The sequence below is a fragment of the Ischnura elegans genome, chromosome X (genome assembly GCF_921293095.1).
Source record: "Ischnura elegans chromosome X, ioIscEleg1.1, whole genome shotgun sequence".
NCBI lineage: Eukaryota > Metazoa > Arthropoda > Insecta > Odonata > Coenagrionidae > Ischnura > Ischnura elegans.
Genome location: NC_060259.1, coordinates 7678520 through 7694564, shown reverse-complemented (window position 1 = coordinate 7694564; position 16045 = coordinate 7678520). Strand labels below are relative to the sequence as shown.

Here is a 16045-nt window from a genome sequence, read left to right as displayed (position 1 = left end):
GCGTGGCATCAATGTGATGCCACCCGCCCGTTGGCAGGACCTACGCTGGGCATCAATGCTATGCCATCCGCACTCAAAGGGTTAAGGTGGAAGGAAAAAAAGTTCGGCATGTTTGATATTCAATTTGTGCTTAGCCAAAAATGGGAGCAAAGCCTCCAATCCTCTGCATTGTAGTTGGCTGCAACAGATGCTGTGAACTTGCAGCGAAAATTTTACTCTGTTAAAAATAGAAATAAAGGTAGCTTATTATCTTAAATATGGAAAAAATCTGAGCTCCATTGTGAATTTGTTTATGAGGGAAAATATTAAATTTGTGAGGAAAATTGTTAATTTGCATTAAAAAAATAATATTTCTTCCTATATTTAGGAGTATGAAAGGACCTATTCTATGGAAAGCTGCTAATTGAAAATGTTTTAAGCATTAATTAGAATCGGTGCGTAGCATGTGTTTCTATTCACTCAAACTCTACCTTGATTGCGCGACCTGACTTGCATTCTGAGGGATAGGAAACTAACCGGTCCGTCCTTTCTAGGAATACGCTTGATACACACGGATATTCACGGAATACGCTAGGCTTGATTTAACACGGTTATTGAAGTATGGTCCTTCCACCAATCAAAGGAAGCATCAGAGGTCATATGAGTAGCTGTAGTCACACTATTGGTTTTCCCTTTAAATTACCCAGCTTTGAGGTCTAAACTAGGTTTGCTCTGACTTTGGTTCATGCTGTGAAAAATAACCTTGTTGAGTGCTAAGCAGCATAAGACAAGCACTGTTATAGCATAGAATAGCCTTCACAGAAACTCCTCAACTATTCAATGAATTAGGAGGCATTAAATTTCTATAATTTAGTCAAGGATTAGTCCTGATTTCATTTTGTGCAAAATTTTGCCATTGAGGATCTTGGAGCATTGAGTGATATCTTTGAGTTTTGTTTTGAGTGTTGTGAAATAACCTTTCAAAGGCTAGAGTATGGCAGGTGGATGTACCCTGCCTGCTGAGGTTCTTAAAAGTAGTACTTTTCAAGATAAAATTCCTTTCACTTAAACCAAGGGTTGTTGAAGCTTTTGCACTGCTATTTTCATCAAAACCCTTCGAATTCTGGCATCATTTAATTATTAATTACTGCCTACCTTTTCCTATTTAAAATTTCTTCTATGTTCAAAGAGGATTTTTAGCAAGTTCCACTTTTCTTCCAGAATATTGGTTATTTTGCTTGTTTTCATTGTAATAATTAGTAATCATTGCTCATAAAAATATTTTTAGGCCCTGGGATAATTGCATTTCAAAATAGGAACATTTCTTTGGTCTGTATAGGGGGGATATTTGTCCATGCGTAGAAAAAACGCAAATTATAACTGCTTTAAAGTAAAAATGTGTGTCTATACATCATGATAAATTATCTATGAAGGACTCAAATGACTTGGCAGCTATGAGAGCCTATGTACATTTCTTTGTTGTGCTCCCAGTGACATCACCCTGCTGCCATCATTCTCGTAATAAATTTTCGGAGAGGGTTTAACCAAAAAATAAAGCCAAACTGTGCCCGAGCAGCCTCTTAAAGTGTCGTCGCTCAGGAGAGATCATGTGTCTGAGGAATAAACGCTACTTTGCTGCTCATCAATGACTAGGGGCATACCAAAGTCGCAAATGCGACAACGCGAACTTTAACGCGAATTCCGGGTTTTTCCCGCGAATACGCGAAGTTCGTGTTAAAAGCGATTTTCTCCAATTCATGGGGGATTTTCTCTAACTCAGACGCGATTTTCCTCACTTTTCTTCTGCTCAAGCTTCTCCCACGAAATTGTTTTTCGAGGCGTATATTTAAGCCGTAATTTTTTCACTGCGTTGGCCGCTTTCCGACGCGACGAATTTCCGCGGGCCGCCGTTCATTGCACAGCGCCGTGAAATCCAGAGAGATGTCTCGTTTGAAAGCGGCCTGGATTTCACGGCGACTTGCCGTGAACGGCGGCCGGCGAAAAGTCGTCGCGTGTGAAAGTAGCCTCAAGGTAGGACTGTGTGTATTTCACGCCATTGATGGCACACCGCCGGGCCGTATTGAAATGGGCGCTTTGCTGACCGTCGACAACGCCGTGCCGTCAACTGCGCGATTCTACTCGTTTGAAGACATCCATTGAGACCAATGGTTATTTGAAGGTACGGTGCCGTGCAGTTGACGACGGCCGGAGCAAAGCCGGCTCTCAATACGGCAAAAAGCGGCGCTGCGCCGCCTATGCCGTGAAATACACAGGGAGATACATTGAGGCAGCTTTCAGCCGCAACGACAGCCGACGAGGCCGCTGGATTTCACGGCGCTGTGCCGTGAACGGCGGCCCGCGGAAATTCGTCGCATCAGTGAGCGGCCAATGCAGAGAAAAAAATTCATGATTTCCACAAGAAACACATTCAAGGAAATATGGCGACTTGTTTGTCAGGAGGATGTCTAAACCGCGTTCACATTATATAAATTAGCAAAAATGCCATGGGATCTGCTAGTTGACTTACTCAAATTACTGGAGGGTTCAAACTATCCTAATTCGCACACATTCTGTAGAGAGTTAATCCTTTCGGTAAGCTCTTTCGCTCTAAGTTTGTTAAGCTCTGTAAACAAGTAAAAACAAGCGACAATGTTGTGAAGTGGTGGATCCAGGCTAGGTTGGGTTTGGGGGTAACCTCCCAACAGTTGTGGGCGTCTGAACAAAATTACCATCTTATCTATTGTAAATTGGATACCCAAGAAGGCTATCGTTCCCCCCTAGCCTCTCTGTGGGTCTGCCACTGGTCATACTCACTTCAGGCATAGGGAAAAATACAAAGGGCGGTAATTTTCCTCATCTGTTGGTTTCTGGGTTTGATTCCCAGTCAAGTCAAATGATTTCTTTTTCAAATTGAATTTCTCTCTTTGGGGTTAATCCCTCTGAAATTCTGGTGTAAATGAAGTAGGTGCTATAGCATGCACACATTAGGGTGTGGCTTACTTTTTCATTTCTCTTGGACTCTTGATTTGAGCCTCTTCAAATGTGTTGTGGGCATTGTGGAACCTATGTGCTTAACAAATCAGGTCAATTGTTTAACACTCTGAGGTCGCTCATGAACAATAAAAGTATTAAAAACTGATTTTATCAAATAGACGTATCAACATCAATTCTAAGACTCAATTTTAATATAGTGGTTCTCAAGGGCTGAAATTCTTTACCCCTAAAACTCTGTGCTTGTGAGCCACACTCATGGTCAGCTGATTGATTTTGCATTCCTCCCCTCCCTCGATCCCCTCCCCTTCCTAGCAAGCACCAAGAAAGCAGTTTCTCTTTGGCAACGGTGGCAGGAAGTGAATTATTAACCCAGCAGTTGAGCTCCAACTCCTCTCATTTTCTCATATGCGTATTGAAGTCATGCACTTTTACAAATTTTCTATCAAGATAAGTGCTCAAAAATGTTTAATGGGTTATTGCAAAGAAACATGACCTACTGAAAAATCCTTTACACTGACAGTGCAGGGGTAAAGTGCGTGCTGCGTGGTTGACCCCTGAGTCCCCAGCACCCAGGGCCACCAAACTTGAAGCCACCCCTTATGACAGCAGACCCCACAAAGCACCACCGCGTAACAGTGTGGCCACCCAGGAGGACCCATGAACCCGGGTGGACTGGTCTAGCGACTTTGTATGCTCACCTGGGTCCTTTGAAGGGAAAGGCAGTTAGTGCTCCTGCCTTAACCATTGAGCATGCATCATTGAAGCATTGCTGCATTACTCTGATGCCTCAGTCCAATTTTTTTTGTTTCTTTTCCAGCCCTCCTCTAGCTATTGAGAGCCATTGAATAAAAGTAAATGTAGTCATCTTGATTGGCCTTTTATTTAAAAAGTGGACGCATAGATGGCAATGCAGGTTTTGGGAATGACTTGAAAATGCTCTTTAGCTTACATTATGGAGTTATTATGCCATAGTGTATCTAATGGTGTGTGTCACATTATGTCTCAATATGAAAATTAATGCTTACTGTGATTTGGTGGACATCATAGTGATGCATGTGGACCAGGCATAACAAGAGTACATGCTTTGAAGCCATTCATATTTTTTTTCTAATAGAGAAATTAGACTTTCGTGAGAATTTTATGGATGTGTGATTACTTGTGGCCAAATTACGGCTAAAATATGTACTCTTTCTTGATTATTGAAAATTAATTTTCACTAATTTCTTTCTTCTGCTGCTGGAGGTATAATTTCAGCAGTGCTACATTTTCAGAAAATATAATGCATAATCATGAAAATGCTCATGCTAACAAATATCCTATTTAGCTGTAATGCCTAAGTTACTTGCTAACTAAAGAATTTCATTCATTGCCAAAGAAAATGAATGATTGTGGACTGACCATTATTTTTGATGTCCAAAATTAGCTTGTGATGTGCAAATGGCCTGCTAACCAAGATTCCTATTTACTGCTCATTTAGACATACCAAAGGATTAAAGCAAATCGCCAGGGGAGACTTCGAATAAAGAACCGGAAGCGCAAGCCTGATGAAGCAACTTGTCCTGTGTGCAATGAGAGGGTGCATGGCTCCTTGGAGGAACTTAACTCACATGTGGAACAGTGTGTGAGGAAGGTGAGTGAGCCACTGTGGTCATCATGTTAAAGTCATTGATTCTGTTGAAATGGGAAAAGTTGATCAAACGCTCACATACTCTTCAAAATAACCTGCACCTCTCTGGCAATATCTGGAAGCCTGGTCACTCTAAATTAGTGTAAGTTAATTGGGCAATTATAGAGGTCTAACATTTTAGCCATTTGCTTCTTAGTAAATACGTAATATTTTACATTGTTCAAGGTTCATTTATGTTTTATGGTTATTGTTAAGAGTGATACGCATGAGTAGTGTGGGAAATAAACTGTTAAGTAAGTTGCTACTTTAGGGGAGTTTTATTGTTTAATCTGCAAGCATTAAGCATTTATTTCCATTTCTAAAAGGTGCCTTTGATTTTATTCCTAAATGAATGAAGTAAAAAACTGAAGAGTGAGTTTTGGATCTGTGGTGTCCTTTGAGATTTGGTAAAGCAAACTTGTGGTCGTGTCACATTTTTATTTTTCATCCTTCTCGGTATTAAGTAATGTAAGTTAAATGACCATGAGGTATTTTATTGGAATGATGTAGCATTACAATATTTATTCAATTGTGATTGTCTTTCAGCATGGGTCGGGTGTTGATGAGGAAGAAAATGTTGATGTTGAGGGTGACAGTGAAATGTTTGTCGAGTATGAATGGACTGGACAGCGAAGGATTCGAGCTAGTGCTCTGCTGGTTGGTGGATATGCAGGTAAGCTGAGTCATTAAATTGCCTTGTATGGGCTTTAAAATTTGTATAGTGAGTCATGAATATCAGAAAATGGAGATCAGTACTCATTGCAGTGCGTGACATGCAGCGCATTTTCTCTTGTATGGATCAGTGTTTTACTGCGATTAGTTTATTACACTGCTATATGTATACATAATGCTAAAATTAGCTGAAAAAAGTGAATTGCAAAGGAAACTCTAAATCTATTTTTTTTACAGTAATCAGTGCATTGCAATGCTGATAGTTAAGAAAACTAGAAAGAATATTTTTCAAAGGCAATTATTTTAAAAGAATCAGTTTTCACAATACTTTAAAATTAATGGAATGATTGCTGCACAAATATTTCTATCTAAATTTAAACAAAAACAAAATTTGTGAAAATCACAAAAAAATTCATCATGTCCAATCAAACAAAGGCCCAGGCTAAGGTCGTGGATTCAAAATAGGCCATGCAGAATACCATGTACCTATGGTATTGCTCTTTTAAGGTTGTTACTAAAGGTGAATTCCATAATAAGGTATTCCAACTATTTATATATTCTTCCCAAAATACAAAGTCATACCAGGAGGCAATAAACTATCTCATGTGAAGTACAGAACACCATGCAATGAAACATGATTTCAATGGTGGTTCTAGTTTTGGTGTGGAATGTCATTTCCACGAGCGAATGAATCGGTCATGAATATGAGGTATGGGTTATGAGTTACTGTGCAGTCGAGAATGATCGTAATCAAATTGTATTGTAATTCTTAAAATTTGGTTAGGCTTTAAAGTCAACATCCATGATTACTCTCTTCCAACCACTTTTAATTTCAAATGTGCAATATCCTATGTTCGAGGAGGTATGCATCTGTCTCACTCAATGCATGAATGTGCATAAAACTTAGTGGTAGTTGCAAAGGGACATGTGTGAGCCAAACAAAGAGAGATCCATGTGAGACAGATTGAATGAGAGTGAATGAGGAAGAAAGATTGGCATCACTCGATTGCGGCTGAGCACACTGCCAGAGTTAGAGGAAGTTCACACCATTGGGATGGGATTGCTTAAGTAATGCAAAAAGAAAGCATTTACTTTTTGTAGCTGATGAGGGAGGCCACGGAAATGGAAATAAGATTGAGCAATGTAAACAGAGATTAAGTCATAATCTCCCGTTTTTGTGGAAGAGAGTTCTTCAGAATTAATTTTCATGAATCTCGAAATCATCAATTTCCAGATTAGCCTATTTCTAGATCTGTAAAAGTCTGCCTGCATATTAATTAAATTTTATCAAAAATGTATCTCAATTCAATAGTTCTCAGTTCAATAACAAATGAAGTCAATGAAATGAGTTAATAAATATTGAACTCTTTGTGGTGAGTTGCAATGACTTCATTGAATGGTTTATGTCTTTGGGTTGTGAGTGCGTTCATTTAGCATGGTTGCTGTGGGCAATGGAAGGCTTATAATACTCCCACAATGGAGATCTTCATAAATCCATATGGGTCTCCCCAGTCTATGTCCGTAGACCAAGCGAGAGATTTTCAGGCCAATGAGGGGCCAGTTTTGTGGCATTCATCCTTCAGGATAGCATGAGCTGCAGTTGCAGCAGGGGATGTGGATTGGCTATTGAGGGAAGACCGTTGAGTTGTATGTATGTATTGGTGAGGCCATTGAGGTGTGCAAGGGTTTGTGTCCCATGTTCCCATTAAGACGACACAAGTTTATGCAATACTTGTCATCCCAGAAAAACCCCTTTCAGTGCCAACATTTGCTTCTCTTATTACCTTCCCATGCGTTATCCCCTTTGGAGAGAGCCTTACATGGAGTTGAGTTAGTCATTGGTATTCAAGCTGTTCCCATTCTCCATTAATGGTGTTTTCACTTACCGTTTTCTCTAGGTTAAATTATCCCGCTAAATCTTGTGAAATATTGTGGGACTGTGAATTTGACGATAAGTGACTTTGCTCTTGGAATCCAGGAGAGTCTGTACTGCAATGCAAGTTGTCTCGCCAATGCATTCTACATAATACCATATATGTCTGAATATAGTCCCCTCTTTTTTTCCAAAAATGCCCAAGGTAAAAGTAAAGGGGGGGGGGGGACGATATTCAAACACATTTTTTTTACTTTTCCCGAAACTGAAGCCTCAAAATTAGGGGGGGGGGACTATATTCGGAGAAATACGGTACTCTTTTCATTCTGTAAAAGTATATGCTAAGGGCTGTTGACTTTTTTATCAGTTTGAAGTAGTTATAGAAAATTATTTAAAAGAGACTCTGGAATACGTGACCCAGAGTCATACCAAAGCTGTGTGTTGATAAGAAAGCATGTGCTCTGTACATGCATTATGATGAGGTTATTTCTTCTGAAAAGGCAGCATTGTGATGAGTCTGAATCTAGCTCTGATATTTTCAGAGGTGGCATTATTAATATGTCTTTCATTTTAGATAAAAACTTATGTTGCTCGAGAGACTTGTCTTGGATGAGTGTTTACAATTAATTCTTTAGTTTCATACATTTAACAGTTTTAGTTTTAAGTATTTTAAATATATCGTACATTGTCAGGTTTGATCCAGGACAACAAAATTGTCAATTGATTTCTGCTCAAGGTTTTTATAAGACTTCTCTTTTCTCCCTCTCTTCATGGTACTTCCTCATTACTTACATGGTCAATCCATTCTATCTTCATCATTCTTCGGTAGCACCACATTTGGAATGTTTCCACTCTTGACTTCTCTGCTGCTGTCAACGTCCAAGCCTCGCTTCTATTGAGAAACATGCTCCACTTGTAGCATCTAATGAATTGTTTCCGCGCTTCTTTGTTTGTACTCTTAGCTGTAAGAAGATTCTTCTTTTTAAAGAAAGCTCTCGTCGCATGCACTGTTCTACTGACTATTTCTTTCTATGGGGGAAAGGGCACACCCTTGTTTGACTCATTTTCCTATTCTTGCTTCTGCACAGTAGGGTCCACATTTTATTATAGCTATTTGGTTTTTATACAAACTGTGAACAATTCTGCGATCATTGTAGAGAACTCCAATTTCTTTCAGAATTCTAACCATTGAATTCCATTCCATGTTATGATATGCCTTCTCTAAATTGACTAATGCCATGAAAGTCAGTTTGTTCTTCTCCATTCTCTTCTCTATGAGCAGCCTAAGAGCCAAAATTGCTTCTTTTGTGCCCTTGCGTCTTCCTTACTCTTAATTAGTCCTCATCCAGGAATTCTTCTGCTCTTTGTTCTATTCTCCTGTAAATGATTCTTCAGTATCTTTGACCCATGTGTCGTCAGGCTTATGATCCTCAAATCTTTGCACTTCTCAGCTCTCTTCTTTTTGGGAATAGGAATGATGATGTTCATCTCAAAGTCACTAGGTAAATCTCCTTTTGAGTGCATATTGCAGATAGTTTTATACAGTTGAGTTAAGACCTTTTCTCCTGCATTTTTGATTAGCTCTGCTGGAATGTCATCTATTCTTGGGGCCTTACTCTTTCACAGGTCTCTTATTGCAGTGTCAAATTCCGATCTTAAGATGCTCGCTCCCATATCATATTCTTGTACTTCACTTTCCTCTTCAATAATTTTTGAGGTATGTATGCTTCCATTGTATAACTCCTCCAGGTATCCATCTCCCGGCTTTGTCTTCGATTTCAATCAAAATATTTCCATACTTGTCCCAAATGGTATTATATCTTGTACTCCATTCCTTGAAATGGTTCGTCACATTTTTATTGTCCACATCCACTCTCCCTTGTACGAGGTTATTTTGCACGTCCTTGCATATGTTCTTAATCCATGCTTCTCTAGCTTTCCACGCCTTGTGACAAATCTTGTTCCTTATTCTCTTGTAGCCAGCCTGGCCTTCCTCAGTATTCACATTCTTATACTTTCTCTGTTCTTAAATGAGGTCTAGCACTTCATCCGTGATCCATGACTTTTTCTTGACTAGTTTTCTCCTCCCTAGAACTTCTCTAGCGGCCTCCTGAAGCCTACTTTTGAACATTTTCCAGCTACATATTCTCCTCTGATTTCTCAGTCTGATTTAATCCTATCTTTCTCTCCACTATTTCTTGAGAGGCCAGTTGATTTCTTGGCCCCATTTCTCTCATTGCCGCGCATTGTTCACTGATTTCTTGAATTTCCTGAATTTCAGATGGCATTTCATCATCACTAGATTATCATCACTCTGGATATCTGCCCCCGGGTAGCTTTTTCAGGCCTTTTATCTCGTTCCTTAACCTTTGCTTTACTGTAACATAGTCGAGTCGAAATCTTCTTTTGTCTCCTGGCATTTTCCATGTGTATCTTCCTTGCCTGTGATTCTTAAGTAATGTGCTTGACTTGACCTACGGCTAGGATTTAAAGGCAGAAAAGATGCTTCATCATTACTTCAGTGACCTTAAGAAGCTGAGTGCAATGCTGGTGAAGCTATTGCCTGGAAGAACTATGGATAGATGCAGAGGAAAGCTCAGAAGATCTAAGATCTTTGGAAGTCTATAATGTTTCAAAAGGTTCAAAAGACTGGCAATTCTAATTTTTGGTTGGAATTGCTGGTCTGTTTAATTGATATGCATTTTTAGCATTGTAGTGGGATTGAATTTTGTACATAAAATACACTGTGTATTTATTTTCCTCTTCTGTGAAATTAGTCCCTTGTACATGTTATGAATTCTTAATCAACTACTACTTTCCTCAGCAGAGGTTAAATTCAGAATTTCTAGGTGTTAAGATTAACGTTAGACATGCTGAGTTCTTAAACAGACTTAACATTGTTGTATATGCTCCCTTAATATCTAATGCCCTTCATAATAGTGGAATGTATTGCAGGTGTTGGGATGGCCACCACAAGCAGTGCATCCCGTCCTGGAGAGGAGGAAGAAGATCTTGTTGTCGATGGTGATGACACAGCAACATTTGGCCCGGCTCAGTTCTCAGAAGCAGATGTAGTCATGCCGAGTGTTGATGGTGGGCCCCGGGAAGAAAAGGAAAGGCATGCTCTTCGAGAGGCTGTGATAAGGTACAGTAAACTCTCGATTATCCGAAGTCAGCGGGACCGGGAAATTGGCACTTCATAAAATCGAGTTTCGTAATTTCAAACCTTTTTCATAAGTCACGAAAAAATGTTCGCTTTTGTTTCTTCCGCCCTTTTTTGCCTTTAGTGGCCTTATTTAATGTTTTATGTGGTTATTCACGGTAGAATTCTAAGAAAAGTTTTTTTTGTTATCGATTTATGCTGTGAAAGATCGTTAAACAATTATACCACAATAAATTTCCCAATTCTTGTACATACAGTAGAATCCTGATGTAAGGTTTTTCAGCGGGGACAAACTTTAAAACACTAAATGCGGAAAAATACTAAATGAGGACCTGCCATTTTTTTTAAGGTTTTAGAGTCTGTAATGATTGGAATGGCACAATGAATGAATATGAATAAAAAATATTATTTTAACCCATTTATGCCTAGTGTTCCATTTTTGGAACACCTGATGTGACTTTCTAATTTAATGACTATGACTCATTATATACAAATATGCCACGGTTTTTCTTTCTGTACCTCTTTATATAGATATATAGCATTATGGGGCGCAAAGATTTAGTCAGTTTTGCCAACCCATTGCAGCCAGTGTGTTGATAAATATCGGTCTTTTTTTTCAAGGCAGTTTTTCTGTGACCATCTCTTATGTTATATTAATAACTATTTGCCATTACATCCAAATGTTGTAAATTTTTCCCTGCATGTTCAGTTATAGTTAACCTACAGTGCTTAATGAAGAAATTTTGAAACAATGTATTTTGCTTTAGTTATAAGCTTTTATTTAACAGTGTTCCATTTTTGGAACACCAGGCAAATCCACTACTATTATGGGTACATTCAGGCGCACGGAAGTATTCACTTTAATTTTAAATCAAGTGCGTAATTAGATGTGGAGCAATTGATAATCTTCATCCGGTTCATTGCTGCGCACTTCTGCTCATCTCATTCATGATTCTTCTGACGAGAACTTATACCTTTTTCTGATACCGAATGGTGATACCACTGAAAATGGCGGTGCATCGGCTTCTGCTTTGCCTCAACCTCTTCTTGCTGTAAGAGAAAAGGTAACCAAAGTTGTGCGCAAATGGAAAAAAGCTGATCTGACTGCCCAGCCAGTAGGAGGTAGAGTTTCAGAAGAACATATCACGAAAATGAAAACCCCTACAGAATATTTAGAACTCTTTCTGGATATTGAAGTGAACCTTGAACTGACTGTCGATATATTTTGGGAATAATTTTCCTGAGTGGTTAAGTGTCTGTTCCGAGACGACTTATGCTTTGGGATCAAAGACCAGATTCGCATAATTCTCTAGTTAGTGGTGCAATGAGACGTGACCGATTTGAAATAATATTTTCAAATTTGCATTTTGCTGACAATTCTAACTTGAACCACACGCAGGGGTGCCGACTTACAAAAAATATTGGGGGGGCCCAAACCGGGAACCCGGTAAATTTTATAAGTAGTGAATTTTAAGGTTTTTAAGAATTTTAGAAGAGTCATTTGATCAACATTAGAACCCTGATCACTCGAATCTCGATATCTGGACACTGAGGAAAATTGACAAGCCTGACACATTTTTTCCTCACATCTGTAACGAATTTTTGGGGGGGCTCGGGCCCCCTCAGGCCCCATGGAGTCGGCGCTGACCACACCGAAAATTTTTCTAAGCTGCAACCTCTAACTGAGCGTCTGAATGACAGATGTATGAAATTTGTGCCAAATGAAATATACTTCAGCTTTGATGAGGCCATGATTCCCTAATTCGGTCGTGACGGGTCATTCGTGGTAATCCTATTCGGTTTGGGTATAAATTCTGGTGCGTCTAGGCTACATTTGCTGGTTTCAACCTTATCAAGGAAAAAACCCGAACACTCAATACCAATAATATGGTGTAGGTGCTTCAATTGTTTCGCAATTCACTGAGGCACTCACAATGCAGCATCCCGGTAAATACCATTTTGTGTTCGACAACTTGTTTACATGCATTGCACTCCCTGATAAACTTCATTTAATGGGCCACCAAGCAACTGGCATAGCGAAAAAGATCGCGTAGTCAAACCCCCTTTACAATCTGATGCTACCCTAAATAAAAAATATTGGGGTACATTCGATTACCGAATTGATGGAAAGGGCTATATTTTTTGTAGTTGAAATGATATAAGTGTTGTAACTGTTGCATCTTCTGGTGCCGGTGTCAATCCTTTGCAACAGTCAGTCATTATTCTCAAAATCAGAAAAAAATATACAAGTTACTCAGCCAAATTCAATCAAGGTCAATAATCAGTATATGGGAGGAGTAGACCGAGCTGATGAAAATATTGACAAGAATCAAGCATCAAACCGTGGAAAGAAATGGTACTGGAGCCCTTCGGTTATTCTGCTTTGAGCTGGCTCTACAAAATGCTTGGCAATTGCATGAAATAATCGATGTGAAGCCAATGGATGTCGTTGAATTTGAATTTCGTCGCCGTGTGACCGTTCACTATATAGAGACGTACGGTAATTCTGCTGAGCCTGGTGGGAAAGGGAGACCATGAAATCTATGAATCGTAAACTTGACTCACGTCATGACGGCATGAATCATTAGAATGTAAAGCAGGGAAAGCAAACTCACTGTGTTCAATGCCACAAAAATACCACTTTTCTAAGTAAAAACTGCAATGCATTCTTACATGTTAAGTGTTCACCTGGATATCATTCTTAATAGTGAGTTAATAAAAGTCTGAATCAAATTTTTTTCATGCTATCAATGAGTACGTCATAGTAGTGGATTTGCCTAGTGTTCCATTTTTGGAACACCTCGTAATTAATAATTGGCAAGAGATACATTGTTTTTTCTTTCGGATATTGTTTTCATATGTATTTTTATTGACAATATGTAAAAATCGGGATAAAATTTGCATTTTTCAAACCTTCGGCATAAATGGGTGAAGTAACAAAAAGGTGCTGCATGCAGCAACAAATTCATTGATTAAATGTTCTTTGCCCAATTAAGGATGGATACAGTAAACAGATACACGATTATACGAAGTCAGTGGGACCGGAAAATTGGCACTTCGTAAAATCAAGTTTCGTAATTTCAAACCTTTTTCATAAGTCGCGAAAAAATGTTCGCTTTTATTTCCTCCGCCCTTTTTTGTCTTTAGTGGCCTTGTTTAAATTTTTTAGGTGGTTATTCACGGTAGAATTCCTAGAAAAGGCTTTCTGTTATCGATTTATGCTGTGAAAGATCGTTAAATAATTATACCACCATAAAATTCCCATTTTTTGTACATACTTCAATATCAACAACCGCTTTTTTTTTATTCCCGACCAGTTTAGAAAACGTAATCAAATAATGAATTGCAAAGTAAGAATTTATCGTTATAAATTTGTGGTTAGGAGCGAATAGCAACTATTAAGTACGCGTAAGATAGATATTTGTTTCCAACACCCACGGAATTTTAGCGCCAGCCGGCCTAACCATACTCTAAGGGCCTAACCGCCATTTATGTTGCCCTCTATCGCTCAATGACGAGAAATAAAAAGAAAAACGAGGGCCTTAACCCGTTTCCAAAATGACCTTCCTAAGTAAATATTTCGAGTAAGTTAATATTTCGAATTACTCCGTATTTTCAGCTGAATGTGCTGTCTTTTCAATTAGTTATTTTCATTGAGATTCAGTTACGATCATAAATTATGTAGGATATGATTATCCTCTCGAATATTTGAAGTAAATTCTGTTTGAGTTCTCCGTCCGGCTACTGTGCTCCATCATCTTTGCAGACGTTGCTATGAAAGATTTTATTCTTCATCAGGACCATATTCTTCATACCGGGTGTGAGGTGCTATGCTCATATAGTATGTCTCTCTTCTTTTATGCCGACAGGAGAAAGGTTCCAACCGGAAAACGACAGGAGAAACATCTTCCATTATCGGAGAAATAAAGAGAGAAACGTTATTATCCACATTGATTGTATTCCTACAAGAGACGTTTCATCATTTCTCAATGTGTGTGAAGTATTGGTTCACTTGCATGAATTCCCAAAAATGACACGCAAAAACCTGTACCTTCACCTCACTTAGTTTTCGTGCTCCTTTCTCCGCCGTATTGAAAGTTATGCAAAGGATCATTGACATAGGGAAATGAATTTCTTAGTTTTAGCACTAAAAATTAGGCGTGCCGTAATCGTAAATAAATATAGTGTGGAAACAGCAAAGAAAATAATTTAAATTGAAAAGTCAGCAGAGAAGAAGAGAGACAATTATAAGCACGGCACCGTTTCCCCGATAGTGGAAGATACTGCTTCAGCCTCTCTCCCGTTAAAATCTTACCATCGTTGCCGGTAAAGATGAACCATGCCCTTCTCCACGGTTTGGAGAACGTTTCCAGTGGGTGGGGTGAATAAGAGTGGGATGGGGATTGTCTGAGGTAAGAAGTGTGGTCAGCATAACGAGTGGAGAAGGGGGCAGGAGAAGGAAGGGTGTGGAAAGGGCCTTCAGCTCTGCCTCAGTCTATGTTTGGGGGCTGTATTTTTTTACGACGCACCGTCACCTTAGGGAGGGAGTGAATGGGAAGTGCTGGGAAAGGAGGGTTTTGGGATGCGTAAGGTGGGTGTCAGCAAGATCGGCATAAGGCCACAGGAGGGAGTAAACAAAGACTCTGGAAAGAAAGATCTCTTGGCATGGGAGAACGGGGAGGTGCGCGAGAAGAAAGTTCATGGTTAGAGTTAGAAGTGAGTCTTCATTACGAGTAGCCTGAAAAATAAGTCGGTGGTAAATAGAGCCCAATACTTAAGATATTTAAGTTGTTTATTCAGGAAGGCTAATATATACACGGAAAGATATTACCCAAAAAAAGTGTTATTTTTTTTGCTTTTTGCCCATCTCCATTGCCGCTTCCACCGTGGTCTCTCACTTGCATAAATGGGAATTAAATTGGGGATCTAAATCGTTAGCCAGATCAAAATATCTTAATGTTTGGAGGGCAGCGTATACTTCTTTTTTATTAGGTGAAATTACTTCCTCACTTTCATCTTTGTCGTCACTGCTATTCTGGCTAGTCCCGGCCGCTGCTTCTTCCGACGTAGGTACAGGCGTCGCATTGACGCAAGCCTGGAGATCATCGTCCAGGTCAATATAATCGTTTGATGTTGCGCGCTGTGCTCCTCCTGCTTTTTCCAAGTATTTTTCAACATCATGTTTTAAGCCTCTAATCTCCTCCTCGATTTCATCCGCTGCAGCTTCCTGAAGGTATAGCGTAACGAATCAACCATAGCCGTGATATTATAGCAGTAGAATTACTAGTAGGCTAGTTGTATCAATTACCAACCTCGATAACATCCTCATGATGCGCTATCAAAGGGAATTCGGCCGATTTCCAGCAATTTGCGATTGTAGTGGAGGAAATCAAGTACGTCTTTGAACCGTATTTCTGCGATGAAAAATAAAATTTTATTAACTTGGCCATTTTAGCAAAGTTAACAAAATCGTTATTTCTCATCGCAGAAACACGGTTCAGAGACGTACTTGAATGCCTGATTGGCAGGAGTGCGATGCAAACAATCATTTTTGATGATGGCATTGATTGATAGATTTTCAAAATGCAGTCAGAGTGGTCACTTTTGGGGAGAGAGGCCCCCGCTCGAAGGGTCGAGGAGAGGGGCCAGCGAGGGTGAGCTCGTCAAGGAAAGGGTCCTGGATTGGGGACCCTTTGTA

General features: G+C 39.4%; 1 protein-coding gene across 6 annotated transcripts in view; it reads left to right on the top strand.

The window, feature by feature from the left end:
• Window positions 1-16045, top strand: part of LOC124170895 (E3 ubiquitin-protein ligase RNF220-like) — a 341569-nt gene that overhangs the window by 282925 nt on the left and 42599 nt on the right. For all 6 annotated transcript variants that reach the window (XM_046549929.1, XM_046549928.1, XM_046549933.1 and 3 more), the window contains 3 exons: window positions 4451-4603; window positions 5186-5312; window positions 10140-10329. In XM_046549929.1, the coding sequence (XP_046405885.1) occupies window positions 4451-4603; window positions 5186-5312; window positions 10140-10329 (470 nt within the window). The remainder of the gene's footprint in view (window positions 1-4450; window positions 4604-5185; window positions 5313-10139; window positions 10330-16045) is intronic.